A 27,863-nucleotide genomic window follows, 5' to 3' on the forward strand; every position below is an offset into this window, starting at 1 on the left:
TTGTTATTATATGATGATTTTGTTTGAGATATGTTTTTTGATTGATTTTGTCAGTTTGAGGACTTTCTTGTTTTTAAATAATATTTTTGTTATAGTTACGTTCGAAAACATGGGTTGTTGGAGAGATACTTGGAACAGAGCTATTCCTACAATGGAAAGAACTAGTTACTTATTAAATGGTGCATACCGAACTCGTAAACAGGCTGTTATAAAATGTGCTGCACTTGCTTACTCTCGTGGATATCCTGCATTTGCTCTTCAGGTTAGAAAGTTGTACAAGTTTTATACAGTTTGCAATTTCTAAAAAAGATTAACTATTGTCATTTAAAATGTTATACTAGCACAATACAATTGTGTAATGATTTATAGGATGGTGGTTGGTGTGCTGGTTCTTCTACTGCTCTGGATACTTACAACAAGTGGGGTGGGTCAACTGCTTGCAAGAATAATGGAAAGGGAGGTCCATATGCTAACAGAGTATATAGAGTTATCAGTGGTTCAAAAACAGGTTTATAAAATTTATTATAAATTTTGTATTTATGTAAAAAATTGATATTAAATCACAACTTGATTAAATTCTATTCTATAACTATTGTAAAAAATGCTGGTGTTTATAACACAATACAGTTATAAAAGTTCTAGTGTCATTTTAATAAAGGTAATTTTAAAAAGAACATGTATTCAAACATAATGTAACATTTAAACTGTTTTATTTTTAAAGACCTTGCGATTATACCAACAACTGGTCACATTGATGTCTCCTTTAATGAAATAAATTTTGTTATCAACACTGGAAGTGGTATTAAAGATAAACCGATTTCAGGTAATTTCCTTTTTTTAATTATGTCAAAAACTTGATTAGATATTATATTTTTAAGTTATTTTTCTATAGTAATCTACACTGATCTGGGTTGTTGGAAAGACAAAACAAATCCAAGAGCAATTCCTACATTGGAATCAGCAAATTATTTGTTAACTGGAAGTTACAGAAGTAGAAAAGATGCAATTATAAAATGTGCAGCAGTAGCTTACTTAAAAAACTTTACTGCTTTTTCTGTTCAGGTATTTCTATTTTAATAAAAGTTTTGATTCTTAATCCATTATTTACACTAGGATTTATTAATTAGCAAGCATTCCTTTTCAGCATGGAGGTTGGTGTGCTGGTTCTTTCAATGCTCTTTCAACTTATAAGAAATATGGAGGTTCGGGTGCTTGTGCTGGAAATGGAAAAGGAGGTCCTGCAGCTAATAGAGTTTATCAAATTCTAAGTGGAAAAGGTAATTTTTCAATTTTTGGTTTAATAATTTAATAATTCTGCAAACAAATTAACTTTCTGTTTTTTTTAAAAGACGTCCTGATAGTAAAATTACCGAAGAAATAAATGTAACGGTGGATGGTTCAAATCATATAACTAATTCTGGATATGCTAAACCCCAAACAATTCAAGGTAGTAAACAAAAACTTGTTTAATTTGGATTTATTTTAATAAATCATTTTATTGTTATTATATGATGATTTTGTTTGAGATATGTTTTTTGATTAATTTGGTCAGTTTGAGGACTTTCTTGTTTTTAAATAATATTTTTGTTATAGTTACGTTCGAAAACATGGGTTGTTGGAGAGATACTTGGAACAGAGCTATTCCTACAATGGAAAGAACTAGTTACTTATTAAATGGTGCATACCGAACTCGTAAACAGGCTGTTATAAAATGTGCTGCACTTGCTTACTCTCGTGGATATCCTGCATTTGCTCTTCAGGTTAGAAAGTTGTACAAGTTTTATACAGTTTGCAATTTCTAAAAAAGATTAACTATTGTCATTTAAAATGTTATACTAGCACAATACAATTGTGTAATGATATATAGCATGGTGGTTGGTGTGCTGGTTCTTCTACTGCTCTGGATACTTACAACAAGTGGGGTGGGTCAACTGCTTGCAAGAATAATGGAAAGGGAGGTCCATATGCTAACAGAGTATATAGAGTTTTCAGTGGTTCAAAAACAGGTTTATAAAATTTATTATAAATTTTGTATTTATGTAAAAATTTATATTTAATCACAACTTTATTGAATTCTATTCTATAACTATTGTGAAAAATATCGGTGTTTATAACACAATACAGTTATAAAAGTTATAGTGTAATTTCAATGAAGGTTATTTTAAAAAGAACTATATTCAAACATAATGTAACATTTAAATTGTTTTATTTTTAAAGACCTTGCGATTATACCAACAACTGGTCACATTGATGTCTCCTTTAATGAAATAAATTTTGTTATCAACACTGGAAGTGGTATTAAAGATAAACCAATTTCAGGTAATTTCCTTTTTTAAAATATTTAAAAAACTTGATTAGATATTATATTTTTAAGTTATTTTTCTATAGTAACCTACACTGATCTGGGTTGTTGGAAAGACAAAACAAATCCAAGAGCAATTCCTACATTGGAATCAGCAAATTATTTATTAACTGGAAGTTACAGAAGTAGAAAAGATGCAATTATAAAATGTGCAGCAGTAGCTTACTTAAAAAACTTTACTGCTTTTGCTGTTCAGGTATTTCTATTCTAATAAAAGTTTTAACTTTTAACCCAATATTGGAAATAGTATGGATTAATTAGCAAGCTTTTCTTTTTAGCATGGAGGTTGGTGTGCTGGTTCTTTTAATGCTCTTTCAACTTATAAGAAATATGGAGGTTCGGGTGCTTGTGTTGGAAATGGAAAAGGAGGTCCTGCAGCTAATAGAGTTTATCAAATTCTAAGCGGAACAGGTAAATATTAGCCGAGTAAGCTAAATAAAGTTAACAATTAGTTTTTATTTAATTAATTAATTTAATAACTGTAATATTAACAATGTGTTGGGTTTTTGTAGGTCGTCCAGATAGCACAATAACCAAGAAGATAAATGTAACCGTAAATGGAGAAAACACTATCACTAATGCTGCAAATGCAAAATTGAAAACTTTTCAAGGTTTTAATTTAAAATTCTTTTTTAAATTTTCTTCAAATTTTTTTAAATAATTTTTTTGTTTTAGTTACGTTTGAAAACATGGGTTGTTGGAGAGATACTTGCAACAGAGCTATTCCTACAATGGAAAGAACTAGTTACCTATTAAATGGTGCATACCGAACTCGTAAACAGGCTGTTATAAAATGTGCTGCACTTGCTTACTCTCGTGGATATCCTGCATTTGCTCTTCAGGTTAGAAAGTTATACAAGTTTTATACAGTTTACAATTTCTCAATAGTATTAACTATTGTCATTTAAAATATTATACTCTCACAATACAATTGTGTGATGATTTATAGCATGGTGGTTGGTGTGCTGGTTCTTCTACTGCTCTGAATACTTACAACAAGTGGGGTGGGTCAACTGCTTGCAAGAATAATGGAAAAGGAGGTCCATATGCTAACAGAGTATATAGAATTATTGCTGGGTCAATAACGGGTCAAAGTTATATATATTTTGTTTAAATGACTTATGAAAAAATGTTATTTGTGAAATGTAAATAGTGTTATTCTTGGTTGATTTTTAACATAATGCTATATAGTTATTATGTTTTTTTGTTATGTAGTATATCAAACCTTAATTCGATAGTTTTTTCATTTTTTTTGCATTTCAAAAACCAAAATATTTAGCATTGGTCAGCCTTGTCAAAACGAAAACGCTTCATAAGCAATTTATTTTAAGAAAAAAATTCCTTTTACTTATTAGATGTCAATGAACTTAAAATTATTTTTAGATAGTATATGTGAAAGAGCTTGTAGCCCAAATGCAAAATGTATAAACGGCAAGTGTGTGTGCAATCCTGGGTATTGGGGATGTGGATATAACTGTTATGGTATGTAACCAAATATTATAATTATAATTTCTACAACTTATTAAATAATAAAACTAGTTAGATTTTAAATTTATTTGTCATGAGATAATATACTAGTTTAAATATTGGCTCATTCGCAACATTTTAACAAAATATTAATTTTGTGATATTTTTTGTTTTGTTTATAATTTTTATTAAAATGTTAACGAATGTAATTAAAAAATAAATAAATTGTTAAAATTTAGATATTGATGAATGCCAGAAGAGTTCACATGATTGTGGAAAGAATTCAAACTGCATAAACACAGTCGGTGGCTTCACATGCCAATGTAAAAAAGGTTTTAGACCGACTCAATGCAAACGTCAGTAGATTACTCTAAATAATAAAATAAAAGATGTTAGATTTTGGTAAAAAATTTCACATATAGAATTTTGAAAAATAAATATCTAAAAATAAATGTTTAGTGATTTAAAGTTTTGACTAGTATTAATAACTTAATTTTTTATTTTAGGTGCTTCTATTTTACCCCAGTAAAGATGTGTTTGTGCAGACATTAATTTCAAACATAAAAAATTTTTAAAATATCTATTCAAGATTTATGAGTTATATGTTTGCGCTAATTATTTTACAGAAACATTTGAAATGGGAACTTTTTTAAATAAGTTGTGTAATCATGTTATTTTAACCTTCTACCTTTAAAACTAATGATGCTCTATGCTGTTAAAAAATGTTTTGTTTTTAAATTTAAATATTATGTGGTAATAATTCACCATTTTAAATCTAAATATTTCGATATTTATTGGATATAAAAATAATTTGGAGACCATTTTGACAACAAGTAGAAAAATAAGTTCCTTTTTTAATCAAATTTACTTACGCTTTAAGTGTGTAACAGTGCTTTGTTGTGTGTGTGTGTGTCTTTCCATGTGCACTAGAAATAAATATTTTACATGGTAATCATTACTCAGATATTTAAAGTTTTTATTATTATATGTTTATTAACTTCGTACTTGGAAAATAAAGATATTACAGAATTATTCTTACTGCCTTGCACTTAGTATCTTAAGCTGAACTTATAACATAAGTCAGAGCATGTTGGCCAGTTGTAGTCTTAAAGCAATCTTGAGCCCAAATGCCTTTAAACCAAAAGTTTCGATTTACTTTGGCTTGCTGGCAGGTGATGGTATATAATACTAGTTGTATACATAAATATAACATCATTGCATTGTTGTACTTGATTGACTGTGTTGCTAAGATATATAATATGTTGTTTATTATTTACTTTGTATATTTTTATGTAAAGAAATTTTAGTTTTACCTTTTTGTTTTAGAATCCAATTAACTCTATTCCTGTTGAGTAAAATCAGCTTCAGTGTGTCAGAGTTCCAGTTTCAAGATTTATTGAAGCAAACATCACATAAACATTCTCTAGTTGGGTCTTTTATAATGTCTCCTATTGAAAAAATGAACTATGTATGGGTTTTTTAAAATTAATAAAAAATTAAGATTATCTACTTGAAAAACGCTGTTTTCCGTCGCCATAAATCAGTTGTAAAATAACGTTTGCAAAACACAGCACCACATTTCTGCCTGGCCTTTACCTTAAAAGAATACAATTGATATAATTTATATTAACTAATAGTAAAGTTTAAGTTGCAATTCTACACAAGGATAAGACACTTTTTTCAGCAATGTCGTTACATTATTTAACGAATTTAATTTAAGAATATTTTCCTTATAAATTTATAGCACTGAATCATCAATAATGATTGCCTTAAAAAAAAAACAAGTCTCTCTTGATAGGAGAACACTATGTAGTTGTAAAAGTCAATACCATTTTTTCTACTACGACATTCCTCTCCTAATAATAAACAAAAGATGTGACCCTTTAATTTCTGAATCTAACAAACTTCTTTCAATTTTTGAATTAAAACAAAAAACAAATACTAAATGCCTTTTAAAAATTAAGCGCGGTGTTTACTTCGTAGAAAGGGAGAAATAAGCAGTTGTTTGCATTGCTCAAGGTGTTTTTTTTGTTCAACCAACTGCAAAATTACGCTGCGTTTCTTTTAAAAAAAGTTTATCTTAAAAACAAAAGTTGTAGAACTTACAGTGCCAAAAAAGGTCAACTTATAGTGTTATTTTATTGTTGTTTTTTTAACATGTAGTTGCGTATATATGCAATACATTCATTATAATGTCGCGTTAGTGAATGAATTGGCAAAATGTAAATACAATGAGGTAGCTAAGGCGCTGCGGAAAGGTAGTAAACATGTTTACCACGATATTTTTTATATATGCAGGTTATATCAACATAATGGAAAAACTTGTACAGGTTCTTAATTGTTTTTTTTTAATTAAAATTATAACTACAAGAAAATTAATGACAAAAGTAATAAAAATTGTCTAACTGTAAAGATTAAAAACAACAAACATTTTTCATCTCTTTTTCGATTTTTTTAAAGGCTTTTAACTTGTGTTAATATCACTTTGTAGATAGTAACTGCTTTGTTTGTTTGTTGCGAATGGTTTAAATATTAATACTGGCTATATGTGCTTGTTATGTTAAAAGTAGGTTAAAACCAAGTTTCGTATTTTTTATATTTGGTTTTGTATTTTAACTTTGTATTCAAGATTTGTTATTATAAATTCTGATTGAATTATGCTGATTTTTGAAATGCTTAATGTATGTCGAAATTAGATTTAAAATGTTTTGAAATAAAATATAAGTTGTCTTCAGTAGCCTAATCGACCATAAACTAATGCAATGTCCTCTTAGTATTCTCATTTTGTTTTTGTTATTTCAATATTCAATTGGTAATATATCGTGCGAAGGCAGTTTAAATTAACTTACTAAGATGTTAATGTTTTGCATTTAAGCATTAAATTGTTTTTTTGACCTGCTTAAAAACAAGTTTTTGAATTACTCAAAAACACTTTAGTTTAGAAGTTTCTTACAAACGTAAACCAATTTTAAATATGGAGTTTTACCTAATCAATATATCGTGCGAAGGTTTCATGCATTATCGAGTAACAAAACATCTAAAAAATAAACTTGTAAAATCAAAATTAGGCGCACCACGTAAAAAGAGAGAAATTGGCAGTTAATTGCATTGCTCACAGCGTTTAGTTTGTTCAACCAACTGCAAAATTACGCTGCGTTTTCTGTACTCTAAAAAAAACAAAAATGGTATAACTTATAGTGCCAGAAGGTTGACTTATGGTACATTTTTATGTAGCTAAGTATATGCAACACTTACTATAATGTCTCGTTAGTAAATGAATTGGCAAAGACATATTTAAGGCGCTACGGGTAGTAAACATGTTTAACATTACAACATTATATTATTACAGCAGGATATCCTTTACATATGCAGGTTATCTAAACATAACACAATTAATAACAATACAATTTGTCTTTTTCAATATAGTACTGATATAGTTATGTTGACAAAGTTATTTACTGGTATTAGGAGACCATCAAATTAACAACTTTGTTTAAAAAACGTTTAGTATTTTTAAAGGCTACTGAAAAGGAAATGCTTTGTCATAACACGAAAACAAATTATAAACTTTAACATATAACATACGCCTGCAAGCAACGTTGTTTTGCAAAACATTAGCTTTGAGTATAAGCTAAATACAGATTCAAAATAGACAAGTTATAGAAAGGTAATATGGGGCACAAAAATGCAAAACCATCCAAAGGTGAAGCAAGCTACGATATTTTTGTTCAGGTAATTTTATTAAACTTAATTTAGTAAAGTTCTCATATTTTAAAACAAGTTTAAATATTTGTTACAATGTTTAATATACTCTTTCTTATTAGCTAGCCCATGCTATCAACAAATTAACTCTTTAAGTATGTCCATAGACATCAGAAGTTCAGTTATCTGCCGAAACATTAAACTCCATTTACATACAATTGGTTGGTGAACATACAAGTACAGAATATGTCAAACTAGAGACACAATTGTTTGACAAAACTGATGAATGTACAATAGTTACCAAAGACATTGGACCACCAGTATTGTTAAACTTAGGTAAAGTTTGCTGGGAGATAAACGTAGAGTCGTAACCACACTAAAAATTATGTTTTTTAGAGCTAAGAAAGTTTCTATTTAAAGACGAATGGTATCCAGATTATGTTACAATAACTTACAATAGTGAAGTGTTTACGTTTCCCATTTATGATTGGGTTTCTGACAAGATAACTGTCGAACGTGGTCAAGGTAAGATCTTTGTGAAATTTCTAGTTAAGTCGAAGAAATAATTTAATTTGCAGGGTTTTGTTTTTTAAATTTTATTGATATTTTTTTCAACCTGCACATAGATATGCGACCTTTATTATTAAAATTGATATAAGTGGTACTCGAGATGTCGGAGTTTCAAATTGCAATTCGTATGAAAAAATGCAAAAATGCATTTACTACTTCTACAGAAATTTCATGAAATGAACGTGAAATTCAATACACATTATTCTGTTCTAGTTTGTTTGCCCCAAAATGTTACCAACAACGCCATTACAACTGCCAGAGAAAAAGAAATCGCAAAGAATCGAGAAATATTTACCTGGGAACCTAAATCTAAAATGTTTCCTAAGAACCCGAGATATGGGTCCCATATTCCTGACATGTTTGCTCGAACTGCATCAAGAGATAAGGATTTCAAATATATAGCCCTGAGAATTGTTTTTGCTAAAGTTCTTGAGAGTTTTGAGAGTAAGTCAAAGCGATTAATTTTAAGTTGCGTAACACAATAAAATAAAGATAAAATATACAACAACTTTGTAATAAATGATATTTTAGTATTTGAACAAGAGAGCATTTAAGTTGACTTAAACAACATTTTTTCATCTAGATATCAACAATCCACTTGATGAGTTTTCAGACTACGATAACTTGTATCAACATTACGAAGCAGAAAATCATAGAATTACACCAAATTTTATCAAAAAGTAAAAAAATTTAAATTACATTTCCAGCAAAACAGTATTAATAAAAGTATAATGTTAAATACATCATTTAGCAATGAAAGACTAACAAACTGCCTTTTAAAGAGTCAATATTTATTAAATCTATATTAACATTTTTGAAAACGGTTTTAATACATAACATTAAACTCTTCTTTTAAGCTTTTTGTGTTATAAATAAATTTACATTTAGTTGGCAAACTGATGTAGTCATGGGTCGCCAAGTTCTTACTGGGATTGCTCAAATTGCGTTTTCTCAATGTCGGGAAATACCCAGTTACTTTGACGTCACTTCTGATGACGTAAAGAGTAGTTTGGATGGAAAGTGTATTGATGATGAGTTAAAAGTATTTAAAAATTTTATTGTTCTAAATATAACCTAATTAATTGACCAACCCAAAGCATTAGAAAGTAATACGAATTTAAATTTAAAATAAGTTAAAGTGTGTAAATGATTTAAAACATTTTAAAGTTATTTGTCTTTTATTTAAGGCCGGCAAACTTTACATTTGCGATTTTTACGAGTTACTTAAAGACTTGCCGAGATTGAATGATCATAAATGTGCCAATGCAGTTGCTTTATTTTACATAAATAACAAAGAGGATTTTGTCCCCATTGCAATCCAGTTGGTTCCTGGTGATAGAGATTATTTGTTTACCCCAAACGACTCAGAATATGATTGGCTGTTGGCTAAAATGCATTTCAGATGCGCTTTAACAATGGTACATGAGGTAATAAGGATTGGTCTTTTTACATAAAAAATTAAACAATTTTAAACATGTAAAATTTAAAAGCAATTTTAGACATTATGTAACGTTGTTATATTTTTATTAGTGGCATTCACATTACGTTGCAACACACGCTATTTGCGAGCCTTTCGCGATTTCCCTGTTTCGGTGCTTTCCCCGTTCGCACACCGTTTACAAGTTATTAAGACCCCATCTACGAACTATTCCTATAATAAATGACGATGGTAGAAAGGTTCTTTTTGACGAGGAATTCATTGAAACATTCATGGCTCTTGGTACTTAACATTTAATACAGTTATTTTATTTTAAAAGTTTAAATTATCCCTTAATTCATTATATTTACTTATTTGTGTTGTTTGAAATTTATAAATTTTTTAGGGCCAATGGGCATAGGTGGCAAAGTGTTCGATAGATTAAATATAGAAGATATGGTTTTGCCAAAATTATTAAAGAAGTTAGGTTTGTAGTCTAAATGTATGAATTTAAAATTCTAAGTTATTTGTAAATAAATTTTGTGTTAAAGTTGCATCTTTTTTGTTTTATCATTATCTCAATAGTTTTATACTTATATATTAACCGGACATTATATCAAATTTTAATTTTTTGTTGTTTTTAATAGGAACTGACAGCCCAAACCTTAAGAAATATTACTACAGAGAAGATAGTTTAAAGATTTGGAACGCCATCGAAAAATATGTTGCCGGAACACTTCAACTATATTACCAGTCTGATAAGGTGAACCATGGTTTATTAAATACTTTTATTTATTAAAAGTCATAATAACATTTTAATAAAAACTAAACAATAATTTTTTTCTTTAGTGTGTTGAAGACGATTTTGAACTACAAGGTTGGTGCCGCGAGATGGCGCAAGAGGGTTTAGGTTGGGAAGACGGAAACTTTAGAGGAATGCCTGAAAATCTCAGTTCACTTAATAGACTGGTAAAATAAAAGTTTAAAATTTACAAAACCAATATTTCTGTAATGTTTTTTTTTTATTTTAACTACAATAAAAATAATACTTTCATTTTTGAATTATTTTTACTAGTTTATAAACTGCTACAGTTCCTTCTTTAGATTGAGATTTGTACTTCAGTGATATTTACAAGTTCGGCACAGCATTCTTCAGTTAATTTTGGACAACTAGACACCTACAAATTTGCACCAAATAGTCCAGCTTTAATGCGGGAGGCTCCGCATAAAAGAGGGGAAGTAAGTCCTAATTGTTTTATTTGTTTTTTTAAAACTCGAAAAAAACAACAAATATTTTTTTGTTGTTTTACCTATAGTAAAAGGCTATACATAAAAATTTAAAAAGACAATTATATCATGCTAAAATTTTTATAAGTGTGCTTTGCAGTTGGTTTAGTTTGATAGAATAATGGATTTGTTTAAATAGGCTACCAAGGATCTGATTTTTAAATCGTTGCCGGATTTCAACCAGACTACTAGATTTATAGCAGCAAGCGCAACCTTGTCATTTACTGCTAAAGATGAGGTAAATATATTAAAAGTTTTTTTTTACACTTAAAAAGCAATTATAATTGTTAAAAGAAATAATGGCTATTTTTCTGCAGATATTTTTGGGGCAATTTCCGGATCAGTTTTTCGTCGACGATGGAGCTTTAAAATGTCAAAAAGAATTGTTGGAGGATCTTTGTCAAATTAATAATGAAATTGTAGAACGAAACAAAAATTTAGAAGTTCCATACATTTACCTCTTGCCAAACGGCATTCCGAACAGTATTGCTATTTGAAACTCATGTTTTTGTAAATTGTGTTATGTTAATCGTAATCAAGCCTGTTGTATTTTATAAATTAACAAAAATAGTTTATTTTAAATTGCTTAGTAACAAACATTATTTGTTCCTAATGTTTTTAAAGTATTTTTTTCTTTAAAATATTAATCCACAAAAAGAAAATTAAAACAATAAAAATCATATAAAAACTATAACTCTAAGGTCACGTGGTAAATAAAATAAAAACAAACGGTCAAGGTTTCTGAAACGTCACGTTTATTCCGTTATTATATAACAACTTAGTTCTTAAAACTGATAAAATTGTACTAGATTAATAGTCAAGTCTTTCATTGACCGCTATGAAATCAAGTAACTGGATAATTACAGGTATTTTTGTTGCCCTTAAGCATTATACATTCTATTTAATATGATAAGCTGTCTGTTTCTTAGGAGTGGCAATTGCCAAATAAATATCACAATTCAACAAGCTCTTTTTTTATGAACTTACAAAAAAACTAAATTTTGCAATATTGTTAAAAATTGTAGTTTATCAGCTAATTTAATTTTTTTGATTTGTTGTTAATGTTTAAGATAATAAAGGTCAAGAGGTATTTTTGGTTTCTGACTGTTTGTTATATAACTGGCCTGCAGTGTCTGAGTGTGGTGTAGTGGTAAGAACACTTGCTACATAAAATGAGGTTGTGGGTTTAATTCCTACTGCTCTAATGCTGTAGCACCCTTGAGTAAAGCGCTTTAACAGTATGACAAAAAAATAATAATTTGACACCTTCTTGCTGTTGTGACAAATCAGCAAAGTTCTGGCATTGGCTTAATTTCAAATTTATTCTGACTCTTTTATGTCTGTATAAAATGGTATATGAATATCCTTCAAACTGCTATTCAAATTTTTATAGCAGGTTAATATAGGTCAAATCTGTAAGAAGAATGAGTTTGGAGAATTCTAATAAAATCATTGAAGAGGAACTTCAAGAAATCAAGCAAAAGTTGGTGAAGAATATTAAAGACTGTGAATTGTTCGCATGTCATCGGAACTTAGTTTCTGTTCATATTATTAAAACTAAGTACAGAGATATAACAGTTTGTATTCAATTTCCCGAAGACTACCCCAACAAATGTTTACTAATTGAGTTAAAAAGTAAAGTGTTTACGCCGGCTCTTTTAAACCATATTAACGAAATCTGTGATACAGAATTAAAGAAATATGCCGGTTTAAAACAAATAACGATTCTTGTCAAATTTTTGCGCAAATTCATTGACGAGAATCCATTGTTACCGTGCCGTGATGAATTAACATTTACGAAAAAAAACATGCTAACTGATGACAATGATTTATTGAAAATGAAATCAAAACTAGGGGTGGTAACTGTGTTAGCAACAAAATTAAACTATTTTCTTAAATTTACAGTGAAAGTTAACGATAACTACCCTATAGAAAGAATTGAGCTTAATATTGAAGACCATAATTTTCCAACGGTGATGGCATATTACTTTATATCTCAAGCTAGAGAAATGTGTAGACAAGCTGTTGAACCGCCATTAAAAAAATCCAAAAATCAACCAGAGTTTAAACCTAGCTTGCATGTTAAAAAAGCGATGGAATTTTTGGTAGGCACTTGTGCGAAGCGTTACCCCACCGAAAATTGCTATTTATGTGAAAAAAATGTTTTACCAACTAACCCAGAAGAGGTAATAAAAGACCCAAAACACGATTTATATGCCGAGAGAATTTATTGTGGACATGTTTATCATCATGGATGTTTAGATAAATTTATGAAAACTCCACCCTTCGGAGAGGGCAAAAAATGCCACACTTGTGGACAGAGAATATTCCACGATAAATGGAACATTTCACCAAAATTGGCAGAAGAAAGGTGGGCGCATAAAGAAGCAAGACAACGGGAGTTAGATGAAGTAATTGAATTTTTATCATAATTTATGCCGATATTTATATATTACTGTGTTTTAGGCAATTTATTGGGTTACTTATTTTTATTGGTTGATTTTTTAATAATTATGTGTCCTAAAAATTGTTAAATTTGATTTATTTAACTTATTTTCCCCTTTTTTTAGAATCTTTATTCAATTTTTTTTTATAATTTTTTTGATTATGTTAATTGTTGAATATTTAAAAAAATTTATTAATTGTGTTAAATTTTAATATATTGTTTCTTATGTTACTGTATTAAAAGTATAAACTTTACGAAAAAACATAAATAAAATTTACAATGACAGCTAATTTACTAAAATAACTTAACAAACAAATCTATTTTTCTTCTTTTTAGCAGCTCACAAATTATTTAAAAAAGATGCCAACCTAAATTTAAATTAGTAATTACAAAAATATAAATTTTATTCTAAATGCAATTAAAATAGAACAAGGTGAGTGTTATACAGTTATTTGTTACTTTATGTTTTTTAAGCTAACAAATTTACCTTGGTTTTGTGTTGATATTTATTCAATATTTTCCAATTCGGGCCAATCTTCTGACTGGTTTGTTTGTAAACTTTTTAAATATCGGTATCTAAAAAAATAATTGGTATTTACCTTTTCAAACATTAACTATAACATTTTTAAAACACCTGATAACATTTAATTTTATTATCGTTAGTGTTAACTTAAAAAATATAATTAGGTCTAGTTTTTAAATTATACTTTTTATCGTTTCAAGAAAAAGATTACACAACCCGATAAAAACTAATCACTAGTAAAATCAATCTAATACTGCCCTTAACTTGATCGTTTATTTTACGCTAAACTAAATTGAGTTGTTTTCAGGTTGTGAAGTCGGTTCCTTCACATCATATTAAATAAAAAAACAAACTTACATATTTTCAACTTGACTGTTGTCTTGCCGCTTTTTTCCACTGGTACTTCGAGAAAAGCTGAAAAAAAAATGTTACCTTTATTTGGCTTATCTATAAATTGTCAGTAAATTAATTAACGATATTAAGTTCTTTTAATTTTATAATAAAAAATTGAATATGTTAAAACAAAATTCACTTGTTATAACTACTTGAGGTTTTTTGTTTGATTCCCACTGCTTTCATGCTACAGCGCCCTTGAATAAGGTGCTATAAACTCGGCCGATCCAGAGCACTTGTCGACAAATTAATTATCAAAAAATGTGAATATTAGATATTTATGATACCAAATTGTCATATCGAGACTGGGTCGGGGAAACAAATGTTACTCTATGTTAAGGTCGTGAAGTCATGTCTTTTTATATTATGAATAAATAAATGCAAAACAAAAATTGAAAAGCTTTACATACCCGCTTGGGTTAAGCATTTGTTGAATTAAATTTTCCCGTAGTTTGTAAATCTGATATTGTTTGTAACGTCCGATAAAATTGCCCACACTGCTCTCCACGTATCGTTTCATGGTTATTCTGGGATCGCTGATTGGATTTTTATAGAGTCTGGAAACAGCAGATTTTTAATTAATTTTTAAGGGTATTACATTTTAGCCAACTGTTTTTAAATTGACTTTCATCTTTATATATAGGTTTAATATTAGAAATATAAACCAGTTGAATGGTCAGTACCAGCTGGCTAGTTAATAAAAAATGTTACTAATAAAACTAATTTGCAACATAAGATTAATTTATTTTGATTGATTTTAATAAAAAATCTTTGATTTAAAAGAAGGCGCATATTTTATTTCGCTTCAAAGCAGTTGTAACATCAACTTTTTAGCGATGTTTCTACTAACTTAGGCTACTTACAATATAATAACTTTTGACTGTTTGACACTACTTTCTTAAGCAGCTAAGTTTCTATTATATAATCCCAACTGCTTTCATGCTGAAGCGCTTTTCAGTAAGGCTTGCTGAGCCACCATTTAATCAGCAGCGTAATTATCGGACGGTTATAATCAATATAAAATCTCAAACTGCCAAAGATAACTCGAGACTGGGCCGGAGTAACTGATGTTATGTTTAGGTCGCGCATTTGACCTTCCCACATCGAGGATAAATATATAAACGAACAAAAAAATCACAAATAGCACCATGCTTTAATTATTCTAAACGTAGCCTATCAACCTCAAACTTAACTTTTTTAGTATTTATAAAAAAATAACTTACTGATACGATTTGTAAGTATTATCACTGGAGAGAATCTTGTCAAGAAGTTTATTTTCCATTCCAGCATTTAAGTAATCGTCTTCAACGATTTCTTGGTTACCAGTATATTGTGCATTGTTGATATCCAATTCCTTGTTTAAACCGTTTCTATCGCCGTATAACATTATTCTAAACATTGTGATTGTAATTTTATAAATAATTTTTTTTTTAAGTGTTTAAGAGAACGTTTTTTAGTCTGTGTTAAATCTACTAAAATGACTAATTATATAAATGTGCTCAAATAAATAACTTTATATTTATTATTCGAATAAAATAAGTAAAAAAAAACTAATTAAAATTATTTTTTGTTAATTGATATTGCGTTATCATAAAATCACATTGTTTGTCTAAACAGTTTAAATTATAACTAAATTTTTAATTCGTCAAATTACCTTTCTTGATTTTGTATTTGATAGGCAGTTGTTGAATAAGCCATCGATAAAATAAAAATGCAAAAAAACAACATTTTTGTTAAATAAAAACTAGTCTTTGTATCCATAATGGAGATTTTCATCATTCTAAAAAGTTTAATTACCTTAAAATTTGAATGTCTAAGCCTGAAAATTTTGTATAATAATATTGTATGTCGGGTTGTTGAATTATTTTATATGCTTAATTATGCGCCAGGTGAAGTAAATCGATATGTCAAATCATTTATTAGAAAATGAAAAAAAATACGATAATCATTTTTAAATTCCTTTTTTTAAATACAGATCGGTTATAGAGCAAACATAATTAACAACTCAATAATACGTGATGTAGGGAAGGTATTTATTATAATTCTATTGAAAATAATCAATTGTGCTATGAGGGCAAATAGAGTTATACGCTTTAGTAAATTACTACGTTAGTTAATCATAAAAACGATTATTACATAACACGACAGGTAATAGTAATTCGACTTAATCATTTTACATTTTGATCTATTTTTGCGGTCACCTTATCATATTTTTGAGGAAATCAAATATAGAAGATTAAAATAACGTCTGCTAATCGGTGTCAATTTATAACAACAGGTCAAATAACTCTTGGTCTTTTTGTGATGTATATTTACATACCAAACACAGAAGGATTATGTGTCCAACAGACCTCTGCCAGAAGGACATTTATTTAGACTTGCAAATACACATGATTAATTAACACGTAATCGAATAATTTTAAAATAACAAGCACGTAAGATTTTATTGTTAATTTGCAGGTTTGTTATATAACTGAAGACAAATCATTTAAATACCATACAAATTTTTCTTTTAAAATCTAATATATCCATAATTATCTCAATTTTTCAAACAACACCTAAGTAGAATATATATTTAACAACAAAAACTATAAACAGACAAAAACATCTTGACTTTACTTGTTTAATTTTGAAGTATTTACAACCTGACCATGTGGCCAAGTCGACACGCTTTTTTTAAACTTTGTGTTTACCTTAAATATAAGAAAGATACAAATGTGATATAAACCAAAACATTGTAGCATACAGAAACCTTTTTTCCTTGTAAATGAAATCAAGCAGGCTTGTAAATAGGTAAATTGAATAGCTTAAGCACAATAGTTGTATTGAGATACTCGGCATTTAAACTGATCGGATTTCATAAGTTGTGGCCCGTCAGGAAATTTAGTTCAACTTTGGAAAGGTTATACGTCTACAGAGGTGGCTAGCAAAAGCTGCTTTATCGCTAAGGCCAAGTAATGTAACGGATTAAAAAGTTTGATACATTTTTTAGTCTTTTAATACAGAAGAAATATATCAGAAAGAGAACATACTGGTAAATGCAAAAATTTTTTTAAGATTTTTTTTGTAGATCCCTAGTAAAATAAAACAATTTAAAAAATGGAAGAAGAGTTCATGCTTATGAACGGTATGTTACAATATTTTAATATTTACATTGTTTTATAAAGGTTGTGTCCTAGCTATCATATCGAGTTTCTATTAACGCAGTTGCAAAACGAATGCTCAATTTGATGGATTAGTTTGAAATGTTAATTTAATTCACCATCAATCAATTAATAATTGGAAAAAAATAATTTTTGCTTACGCCTAATTAAATAAGGCTTTGCCAATTTAAAACCCTTTGTATATATTTAAAATCGAAAATTAATAACAATCTGATTCTTTAAATTGTAAACTGTGGTTGAAAAAGGAATAATTAGGTTTTACAAATCAACCATTGGTATAATAACATTGATAATTTCAGGAAAATTATAACGTTTGAAACTTACAAGTAAATAAATTGCTTTGTTTTATTAGACACACTAGACGTGGAGGAATTTTTATGTGATGTGTCGATGCACTTAAGAAGAAGAGATTTGAGAATGCTTTTAAGATATATTGGAATGTCAAAAAAAGACATCGAAGCAACGTTATATGAAAACAGGTACAACGATATTTAAGTCGGTTCTGATCCAAGTAAATTTAATCAAGTATTTAATATGCAAGTTTTAAAATTTTTAAGTACACTAACTTTTTATATAGTCATACATATCAAACTTAATTTTATAATAAACCTCTTAACTTTAATGAAATAACATAAGTGTTATAATACTAAACCAGTTTATTAAAACATATATTTACCTAAATTGTTATCTACTTTCAGTTTGTTTATTTTTCTTATGTTAACATAAATTATTATTATTTGCTATTTGATTTAACAGTTCCAAGACTGGAACTGAACGAGGACTGCTGACGTCACAAGGCACCATTGTCGAGGGGAGTTCTAGTATTAGTTTTATGGAACAACGAAGAAAGGCGATGCATATTTGGTGGCAATATTCAACTCATGCAAAAAATCAAATTACCCCAACCGAGTTCAAGGTGAAATTTAGAATTTTTTTTATTTTAATTTTTAATAAAATTTTAAAGTTAGAATTTCAAAATTTTTTATTTAATTTTTTTTTTTTTTGGGATTTGATCTTTATTATATACTCTATAAATTTAAATGTTAATCCTATAAATTTAATCTTTATCATATTCTCTAATAATTTAATTCTTAATCCTATAAATTTAATCGTTTGTAAATTGTGCATATTTAAAAATTATATATATATAATTAATATATACTATAAACAAAAATTAGTTTGTTCAAGTTTTTTTTTTATTTTTAGCCTGAAGAGGATAAAACTTGCGAACTTCCTCAAATATCAGAAGAAAATCAATTTATTGAAGTGAAACCGAATTCAATGTCACCAACTAAGTTTCCTTCCATTTCACCCAATATTCCAATCTCTAAATTATCAAAAATAAACGGTATTTGAACCTCATCTCTTATAACGTTAACGTATATATGAACCGACAGCGTGGTGTAGTTGTAAGAACACTTGCTACACAACACATAAGGTCGTGGGTTCAATCCCCACTGATCTTATGCTGTAACGACCTTGAGTAAGGCAATATAAACGGTACGAACTCCTGCTGAGCCAGCACTCCATCAGCAACATAACTATTGGGCAATTATAGTCTCTATAATATTCCAAACTGCCACATGCAACTCAAGGCTGGGTCGGAGTAACTAATGTTACTCTATGTTTAAGTCGCGCATTCGACTTTCCCACATCAAGGATAAAAATATATACAAAAAAAAATTTTAAAGTCTTTGTATTACACTAATTGTTTTTTACTATTACTTGCTAATAGATAATCAGAAGTTAAATGCCGATGACGTTGCAAATTCAACAGAACGACTAAATATCCCTGTTTTGCAACTCCCAATGATGGAGGTAAAACAACAAATTAAAACATTTTAAATAAATTGAATATTTATTTTGTTAAAGTAAAGTAAAAATACGATAGTTATTGAGAAGAAAAAGTTTTGTTGTGCATTGCTTTCGCCTCTCTTACTGAAGTTTTTATAATGTAGTTTGACATATACAGACCTACTCCAACATTGACTGTTACAGTTGCTTGCATATAAGAAAGCTTGGAGGACGATATATACATACATGAATGTCTGTGAATTTACTACGAGCAAATGTTAATTAAGAGATGCGACCATATTACGAAAACCAAAATCTCGCTATCCAGTTTACAATAACGATACAAACAAGTGTAAAATGTTTATTTATCTACCTTACTTGCTGTTTTTAGGCTGAATCTACCAGCACGAACAGATCTCAGCCGAAACAGTCTTCAACATACGATGACGTCACAGATAAGCTTACAATCGATCAAGCTCAACAAACTGATCTGATTGGAGGAATATCACCTGACCAGGTTGCAATATATGGAAGTAATGTTACTCTAGAGGTAAAAGTAGATTTTTTTAAAATTGCATTTTTTTTAAATAAGTTAACTAACATAAAACAAAATAGCTTGTTGTGTTTTGTAAATGCATTTTGTTTTATACGTTTAAGCAACAAATAATTGCTTGAAAATTGTACAAGATGTATGTTTAAAATTGACTTAGTTGTGGTTTTTAAAACAGTTTAACTCCATTTTTTAAGGCTTTTTTTTACATTGATGATTGATTACTACACTAATTCTTATTTTCTATTACATTATTTTAGGGATTATTGCGTAAATTATGGCGTTGTTTACATTCATGTGGTTTGAACAAAGTAGTTGATCAACTTCAACAGAGATGGATGATAAGAGTAGACGTCAACCAAGGTGATTAATATTAGTCTACGTGTACAACCATACGGTCTGGATTATTTAAATCTAGCAGAATATTTTAAACCAAAATCAATTGTGTTTTGACTAATTTTACTGCAATCGATTATAGTGCTGACGGACACTGATTAAGTTATTTTTGTATTTGCGTGAAACGGAACTTTTTTTTGTGAATATCTTTATCCTCGATATGGGAAGGTTGAATGCGCGACCTAAACATAGAGTAACATAAGTTACTCCGACCCAGTCTCAAGTTGCCTGTGGCAGTTTGGAATATTTTAGATTATAATTGCCCGATAATTATATTGCTGATTAAGTGCTAGCTCAGCAGGAGTTCATACCGTTTATAGCGCCTAACTTAAGGGCGCTACAGCATGAGATCAGTGGGGATTGAACCCACGATCTCATGTGTAGTGTAGTAAGTGTTCTTACCACTACATCACGCTGCCGGTATGCTAACTTAGTGTCAGTAAGGAATTAAACTTTAAACCGTACAGTTTTTAAATCTAAGAAATTTTGGAACAACTCAACTTAGTTGTAATATGCCATTAGTGGGAATCAACCCAACAACTTAATTTTTCAAATTTTACACGTGAATATTATTTCTATCATTAAAAAAACAAAATTTTAAGTTATCAAATTTTTGTAATATTTTTTTACTTCAGGTCGAGCCAACATGTACCCAAAGATGTATTTTGGCACCCCTTTACCCCCTAATACCCCGTTTACTTACCCCCCGTTTAAAAAGATCGGGCACTTGGCCGTGGTGGGATCGACAATGTGCATCGAAGAGAAACAAACGAGTGACGTCATAAGAGAAAGTGACGTTGAAATACAAACTCAAAGATCTAACAATTTACCCAACTTACAAAGTTCGTTAAGTACAAGTAGAAATACTGGAAGACCGCCCAGTATGGTAAGTGTTGTTTGTATTTTGTTTATAGTTTTGTGTTAAATGGATAAGTTTTTTTTTTGTATATCTTTATCTTTGATGTGGGAAGGTCGAATGCGCGATCTAAACTAGAGTAGCATTAGTTACTCCGACCCCGTCTCGAGTTGCCTTTGGCAGTTTGGGATATTATATAGATCATAATTGCCCAATAAATATGATGCTGATTTAGTGCTGGCTCAGCGGAAGTCCGTGCCAAATATGACGCCTTATCAAAGGGCGCTACAGCATGAGACCAGATTGAAACAAGTCGACAGCGTGGTGTAGTGGTCAGAACACTTATCCTTACAGGGTCCTGAATTTGATTCCTACTATACTCATGCTGTGCTTTTAAGTAAATTCCCTAAAAATAAAATTTCCTAATTTTTAATATAGTCTAACACTTTGAGCGACAACAACAAAATACGATCTGCAGTGTCACGTGGTGTTTCTTCTGTTCTATTGGACGGAATGACCGTGACGTCATTTCCGGCTAGAGATACGTGGAAGCTTAAGACTGACACATTTAGACGAAAAGGAGGTAAAAACAATCTATAAGGGCATTCTAGATTTTACTAATACTTATAAAAAAATTATATCAAAGTCAGTTATATCTTTAAATACAGCAATTTTTTTTATATAACCTTTAGGGTTAAATTTTTTTAGGGGAGAATTTTTTTCAATTTTTACATAACATTTGGGCGTTAGATTTTTTTGGGGGGGACCCTTAACGTATTTTTAGGCTATCCGGAGACGCCGGGCTTAAGGGCTAATAGAGCATGGAATTGGTGCGACTTAAACCTAAAACATCTTGCAAACACATCAACTTGTGTTAAACCTTATTAAGTTAGTATTTCTTTGTGTTTTTGCCTAACCTTTTTTCTATTTAGCCGCCGTTAAAATTCACATCACCCTTGATGACGTCACCCTACCCGCTCAACCAAGTTCAATCTGGGGTTCGAGTTTACATGTGAGCCCGGATCAAATACGAGAAAGGGTAGCTCGTGTGTTTTTTACTCACACTCTTCACGAATCAAGAAACTTGTGCCGGACTGTGGACAGGTTTGTTTTGAAATATTCATTTTTTCAATTCAAAGTTTAAACTATTTGTGAATTTACCTTTAAAGAAATAACAAGTCGAAATATGGTCGCAACACACGAAATATTGCGAACTACAATCAAGGATTTTTATACAATTTTTATTATTTATTTCGCTTTGTTAATTTTCATATGAATAGATCACATTAACATATCAGCTTGCGATACTTATTAAAATTGTGGTTTTAAATTGCAATTAGACAGCAGGTTATCATAAAAAATCAATATCCGTCTTGTGGTAGCAACGCACGGAATACTGCACACCACAACCTAAGATTTTTATGCTATTTTTTGACATTATTGTTATTTTCATCCTATTTTTTTTAATAAAAATTTTATAAATAGTTGTAAATATATCGTGACGATATTCAAACTGCGGTTTTAACCGGTTGGGCAGCAGGATACCAACAAAATGTATTGCCCTTTTTAACCTAAGATTTCACGCTTTTTTTTACATTATTGTTATTCTTATCTTGTTGTATTGAATCAGGTTTAATCATATGTTGTAAATGAAATATCGTGTCACTATTTTATATGCAATTTCGATTCATTCGGTAGAAAACATTATTCGTTGTTATCTAGTCACAACACATGCGTTCTTACTTATCCCAACTTTGCTACTTTTTGAATAATGTTTTGTTTCTAGATAGAATTAAATTACTTTTACAGTTTTTTATTAATAATTTTGTTTTAGAATTGAACGTAATCATGGACTAGTTATTGAAAGTGCTTCCATGAGAATTGGAGGATCTGGAAATGGATTTGATATTACAAGTTCTGAGCTTGTTTTTCAATGTCGATGTTTGTATCCTAGTTCAGTGGAACAACTATGGCTTCTTTATCAGGTATTTAAATGTTTTGTGTTGGTATAATTAAATTATTTAATCATATCTTTAAAATGCTACTATCAAAACAATATGAACCTGCAGCATAGTGTAGTGGTCAAAACACTTGGTTTCACTACATAAGGTTCCGGGGTCGATTACCACTGCCCTCACGCTGTAACGCTTTTTAATAAGACGCTGTAAACGATATGAACTTCTACTGAGCAAGCACTTAATCAGCAGCATAATTATCGGGCAGCTATAATCTATAATATCCCAAACTGCCAAAGGCAACTCAAGACTGGGTTGGGGTAACGAATGTTACTCTATGTTTAAGTCGTAAAGTCGACCTTCCCACATCGAAAAAAATGTGCAATTAAATAAATATATAAAAAATACATGATAGGTTTACACTTATGGTATAACGTCATTAAAAATATATATAGTATAACGTCATTGAAACATATATATATAGTATAACGTCATTGAGAAAATTTTTTTTAAATTAATATTTTAACAGAGTGGTCAACTGCGAGAAAATGTTCAAGCAGGACTTGTGACTAAACGTTCCCAACTTTCATGTTCGTTCGATAATATTCATGTTCGTGTTGATATATCGGAGGAGGAATACAGAAGAGCACTTGGTCTGTTAAGAAGAAAACCAATGAGCAACACTAAGTTAGGTTTGTAAAATTTACCCATGGCTATTTTTTATCATAACTGCATGATTTATAATATGTTTGAAAAAAATTGTCGCAAATATCAATTTACAACTGCTAAAATTTGGATACATTTTTTGCTAAAATATTTTTAACTTAACCCACCGATTATATTTATAAAATTTTAATTGAAAAATAAATATCTATTTTAGTATATCATTTATTTATGTTTTACTTTAAATATTTATATATATTTATGAAGGTCGCTTCTATCTTACTGGAATGCCGAAGGGAACGAAAGGAAATGTTGGTGGATCTCACAAACATTCTCTCTCATTTTCAACTCGATATCTTAAACTGCCTGAACCTACAAACTATGTAAGTTTTAGCTCATAATAAAAAGAAAGTTTTAAATTTTTTTAATCATTTGTTTATGTTCGTTAAATATTTGATTTTTTTTAATATCTTATAAAGGCATATTTTATTTTTTCCATACTTAGTGTTCTAATTTTTTTTTTGATTTAACTTAATAATTATTTTTTTTAAAACTTAATTATTTTTTATTATTTGTGGCATTTTTTTTAGGAAAATTCACCTCCGGTTCCGCCAACAAGTTCAATGACAAATCACACCAAAAATTTCGCGCCACAAAGGTCACGTGTTCCACAACGAAAACCTAAAATCACTGGAAGCTTCATGCAAAAGGTAAGCTGAATTCTATGCACCAAATATTCAAAAAGACAATATGATCAATTTTTGATCAAAAAGACAACATCATTTTTTTTTTAATTAAAATAATGATGTACTTATAGTTTTCTAACTAGCTTGTTTCAGGGTATAATTAAGTACATCGATTTGTTCTTGGTGCAAGAATAAAAAATCAAATCTTAAATTTTAGAAAGTGTTACTAAGTTTGGGTCTTTAAACCTTAGCCCTTATAAGAAATGGTTTATTAAAATTTCAAATTTTTAAAGTATTTAAACATCTAATGTTTACAGGTACTTAATAAAGAACTTGACAGCCTTCTACAACGAATGCGCTTATGTGAAGACGATTGGTACAACTTTGCCACTGACCGGTTAATAGATTTATTGTATTGCTCTCGTAATGTGATGAAACGACGAATAATTGGAGCAACTGGGAATTCTCATCTTACCCCCCGTGTGACGTCATTAAAGTAAAAACTCTATTTTAACTGTTTTATTCAAATATTAGCAAATTATTTCTTGGAAATTACTTTTTGTGTTTTTTTATATTTATTTCTCCTTGATATAGGAAGTCGATTTTACAACTTAAACATAAATTAACATCAATTACCTCTACCCAGTTTCGCGTTACCTTTCGCAATTTAAGATATTACAGATTATTATTGTTTGATAATTAAGCTGCTGATTGAACATTGGCTTAATTAGCATGAGTTAATCTGTTTATAGAGCCTTACTAAAAGGCGCTACAACATAAAAGCAGTGGGGATCGAATAAAAGACCCTGTGTAGTAAAGCCAAGTGTTCTGATATGAACTATACGGGAATAAATGCGTTGTTTAATATAAACTAAAACTTGTTAGGATTCACAAAATGTAATTGCACAAATGTACTTACTTGTTTTAAACAACTGTTTTCATTTTTTTACAGTGTGTTTCACGCTCTTTACAAAGCCGTCAAAGCAACTAAGACTAGCAACAGTTTAATGCCATCACCACGAAACCAAAAAACGTCCCAGAATCTCTCTAACCCCGGTAATCATCCCAACATCGCACTCCTGCCAAGCCCAGTAACATTTTCACACGTCGACCTGGTCACAACAGTAAACGATGACGACGATGTTGTGAAGGAGCGAAAACAGGAGGAGAGAAATTTCGTTGTGGCTTACGTTCGATTCTCAGACTTGCTCGCTGAAATGACATCAATGCGAAACGCGTTGAATGATAAAATTGTTACAAGGCTTACCACTAACCCAACTGTTGCTCCGTCGCAGCATTTATATTTAGTTAAGGTAAAGTATTCAACTTGTGTAACTCACAAAAAGGTTTTATATTGGATATTTTAAGCTATTAGGGTTTTAAAAACATTTAACTAAAGTTTTGAAGTGAAACATTTAGAAATTTTTAGTAGCTCCCTTAAAACCTTTTTAACTGTAATTTAATAAAGAGTTAACCGTGAACTTCATTTTATAAACAACTTTCAACTTTCCGAGTTTATTTTATAAACAACTTTAAACCTAAATGCATAGTTGTTATAATACCTAATCTGTGTTGCAGGATATCCATAACCTAATGGAACGTTGGAGATTGTTATTAACAAAGGATTTTGACTTGAGCCATGACGAAACTGTTCTTCGTTTCTCCTCACGAATTCTAGCAAACGAAGAAATGTCGCTTTTATTTGGTAAAGAAAATCAAGAACAGTTTCCAGGGATTTTCGGCCTCTTTCCGATAATGTTTCATATTGCTGATCAAGTGATAAACAAGTTAAAACTTCTTCTACAAAAACCTGGTAAATTTTAAACATTTTTTAATTTATTTTGTATATTAGAAGAAGGTTAGTTCACCTTAGGATATTAACGCGTAGTAAGGATATGTTGATTGCCTGCTTTGCATTTGCTCTGTACTTTATCTACCTGCTTAATTCTTTTAGAAACTCCTGCCACATCAAGAATTTACACCTCTTTGCTTCCTCCAGGTCGACCTATTATGCCACCTCGACAATTTTCTTTATGGCTAAGCTCATAATTACATAAACTTTTTGTCTATTACCTAAAAAATGCTGTTCTTACATGTTTTTTTCGTTCTAATTAAATACTACATTGTAATAGGTACAAAGTTAATTTGTTGCCAAAATAGAAACAAAATAATTTTATTACTTGATTCGTTGTGAAATTAGCGTAAACCACGTGTAAATGTTTTCGAAATTTTAATTTTTCGAGGAATTTAAAAAAATTGTTTTGATATCGAAAAAGGTAAGATTTTAATATATTTTGTATAATTATGATTGTTATTTTGCAACAGAGTGTTATATATATTATAATAATAAAATTAAATTGGTTTAATTAAATAGTTAAATATGTATTTGTCGGTTAGACTGACCACGTGTTTTTAATTTTTTAACCTTCGATTGCCAATATTGTACGTATGCCAAAAGTTGTTTTATCATGTTTAATTTTTTTTATTGTAATAAATTTATCTAATTTTTATGTTTGTTTTGACAAAAAAAACAAATTTGTCAGGTTCTTTAAAAACGTTAAAAGATTTTTAACATTGCCTCAGTCTGTCTGTAGTCATAAGGTTAACACCGGCAGCATGGTGTAGTGGTAAGAACACTTGCTACACCACCATCAGGTCGTGAGTTCAATCCCCACTGCTCTTATGCTGTAGCACCCTTGAGTAAAGAGCTATAATCGGCATGAACTTCTGCTAAGCCAGCACTCAATCAGCAGCATAATAACCAGGCAATTATAATCTATAATATCCCAAACTGCCACAGGCAACTCGAGATTGGGTCGGAGTAACTGGTGTTACTCTATATGTTTAAGTCGCGCATTCGACTTTCCCACATCGAGGATAAAGATATATACAAAAAAAGGTTTGATTTCCACTGATGTCTGACTGTAAAATCATGTTATAAAAAATTTAACTTAAAAAATAGCATATCATTTTTTTGTTAATTGTAAATTAATTGTAAACCTAAACATTTTTTGCCTCTAAAAATAAATATAAAATTATTTTAGAAAACAAAATCGATTATTTTGGCATTTAAAACTTCACCTAGCAATTAAGTTTTAATAACATTTTTTTATGATTTACAGCTTTGTAAAAACTCTGGTTGCTAAGAAATATTTCTGATGAGAAAAAATGTCGAATAACGACAACTTCTTCAAGGAGGGGAAGGAATATCCTGTGTTTGTTACTTCAGTAAAAATCGAGGGTAAGGAACAATATTTATAATTTATGGTTTTACAATTTTTAACTTATAATAGAGCGTTAGTTTATTTTATAAATAATGTATATATACATTATAAATATATTTACATCATTAGATGGTTGATAGATCTTTTTTAATTTCTATTTTCTATGTTAACTTATGTTATTAAGTTATTATTTGTTTAATATATATATATTATATTTCTTATGATTTGTAACCCATATAACTATAACATTTTTCATTTTTTTCATTGTTTAAATGTAAAAGTATATACATTTAGTTTAAGTAAAGCGCATGACCCATATTAAAAAAATTGCTTGTTTTTAACTCTGTTATGCACACTAGGTGGACACCTTTGTGTTTGTGGACAGGGAAATGAATCGACAAGAATTGA

General features: G+C 29.5%; 2 protein-coding genes and 1 long non-coding RNA gene across 3 annotated transcripts; 2 read left to right on the plus strand and 1 right to left on the minus strand.

Annotated features, from left to right (window-relative positions):
- Window positions 1-4,057: 4,057 nt before the first annotated feature.
- On the minus strand, window positions 4,058-5,554 carry LOC145763706 (uncharacterized). The gene is made up of 5 exons (XR_014288447.1): window positions 5,340-5,554; window positions 5,143-5,277; window positions 4,869-5,074; window positions 4,702-4,755; window positions 4,058-4,199 (listed from the first exon to the last, which is right to left on the minus strand). It is a non-coding gene; the product is annotated as an uncharacterized LOC145763706 (long non-coding RNA).
- A 1,791-nt stretch (window positions 5,555-7,345) lies between these two features.
- LOC145764033 (uncharacterized) lies at window positions 7,346-26,280 on the plus strand. Its single transcript, XM_082575600.1, has 25 exons — window positions 7,346-7,561; window positions 7,699-7,867; window positions 7,928-8,056; window positions 8,315-8,545; window positions 8,685-8,781; window positions 8,990-9,143; window positions 9,289-9,528; window positions 9,632-9,770; window positions 17,684-17,810; window positions 18,088-18,247; window positions 18,538-18,679; window positions 19,067-19,149; window positions 19,517-19,675; window positions 19,936-20,038; window positions 20,707-20,957; window positions 21,366-21,510; window positions 21,860-22,031; window positions 22,762-22,912; window positions 23,412-23,574; window positions 23,813-23,928; window positions 24,136-24,255; window positions 24,549-24,727; window positions 25,184-25,544; window positions 25,810-26,044; window positions 26,186-26,280. The coding sequence occupies exons 1-25, from the start codon at window positions 7,502-7,504 to the stop codon at window positions 26,278-26,280; spliced, it is 3,981 nt and encodes a 1,326-aa protein (XP_082431726.1). The 5' UTR covers window positions 7,346-7,501.
- On the plus strand, window positions 11,542-13,530 carry LOC145746164 (uncharacterized). Its single transcript, XM_082564366.1, has 2 exons — window positions 11,542-11,671; window positions 12,199-13,530. Exon 2 carries the CDS (start codon window positions 12,230-12,232, stop codon window positions 13,235-13,237), a length of 1,008 nt encoding a protein of 335 aa, XP_082420492.1. The 5' UTR covers window positions 11,542-11,671; window positions 12,199-12,229; the 3' UTR covers window positions 13,238-13,530.
- Window positions 26,281-27,863: the final 1,583 nt, after the last annotated feature.

The sequence above is a fragment of the Corella eumyota genome, chromosome 1 (genome assembly GCF_963082875.1).
Source record: "Corella eumyota chromosome 1, kaCorEumy4.1, whole genome shotgun sequence".
NCBI lineage: Eukaryota > Metazoa > Chordata > Ascidiacea > Phlebobranchia > Corellidae > Corella > Corella eumyota.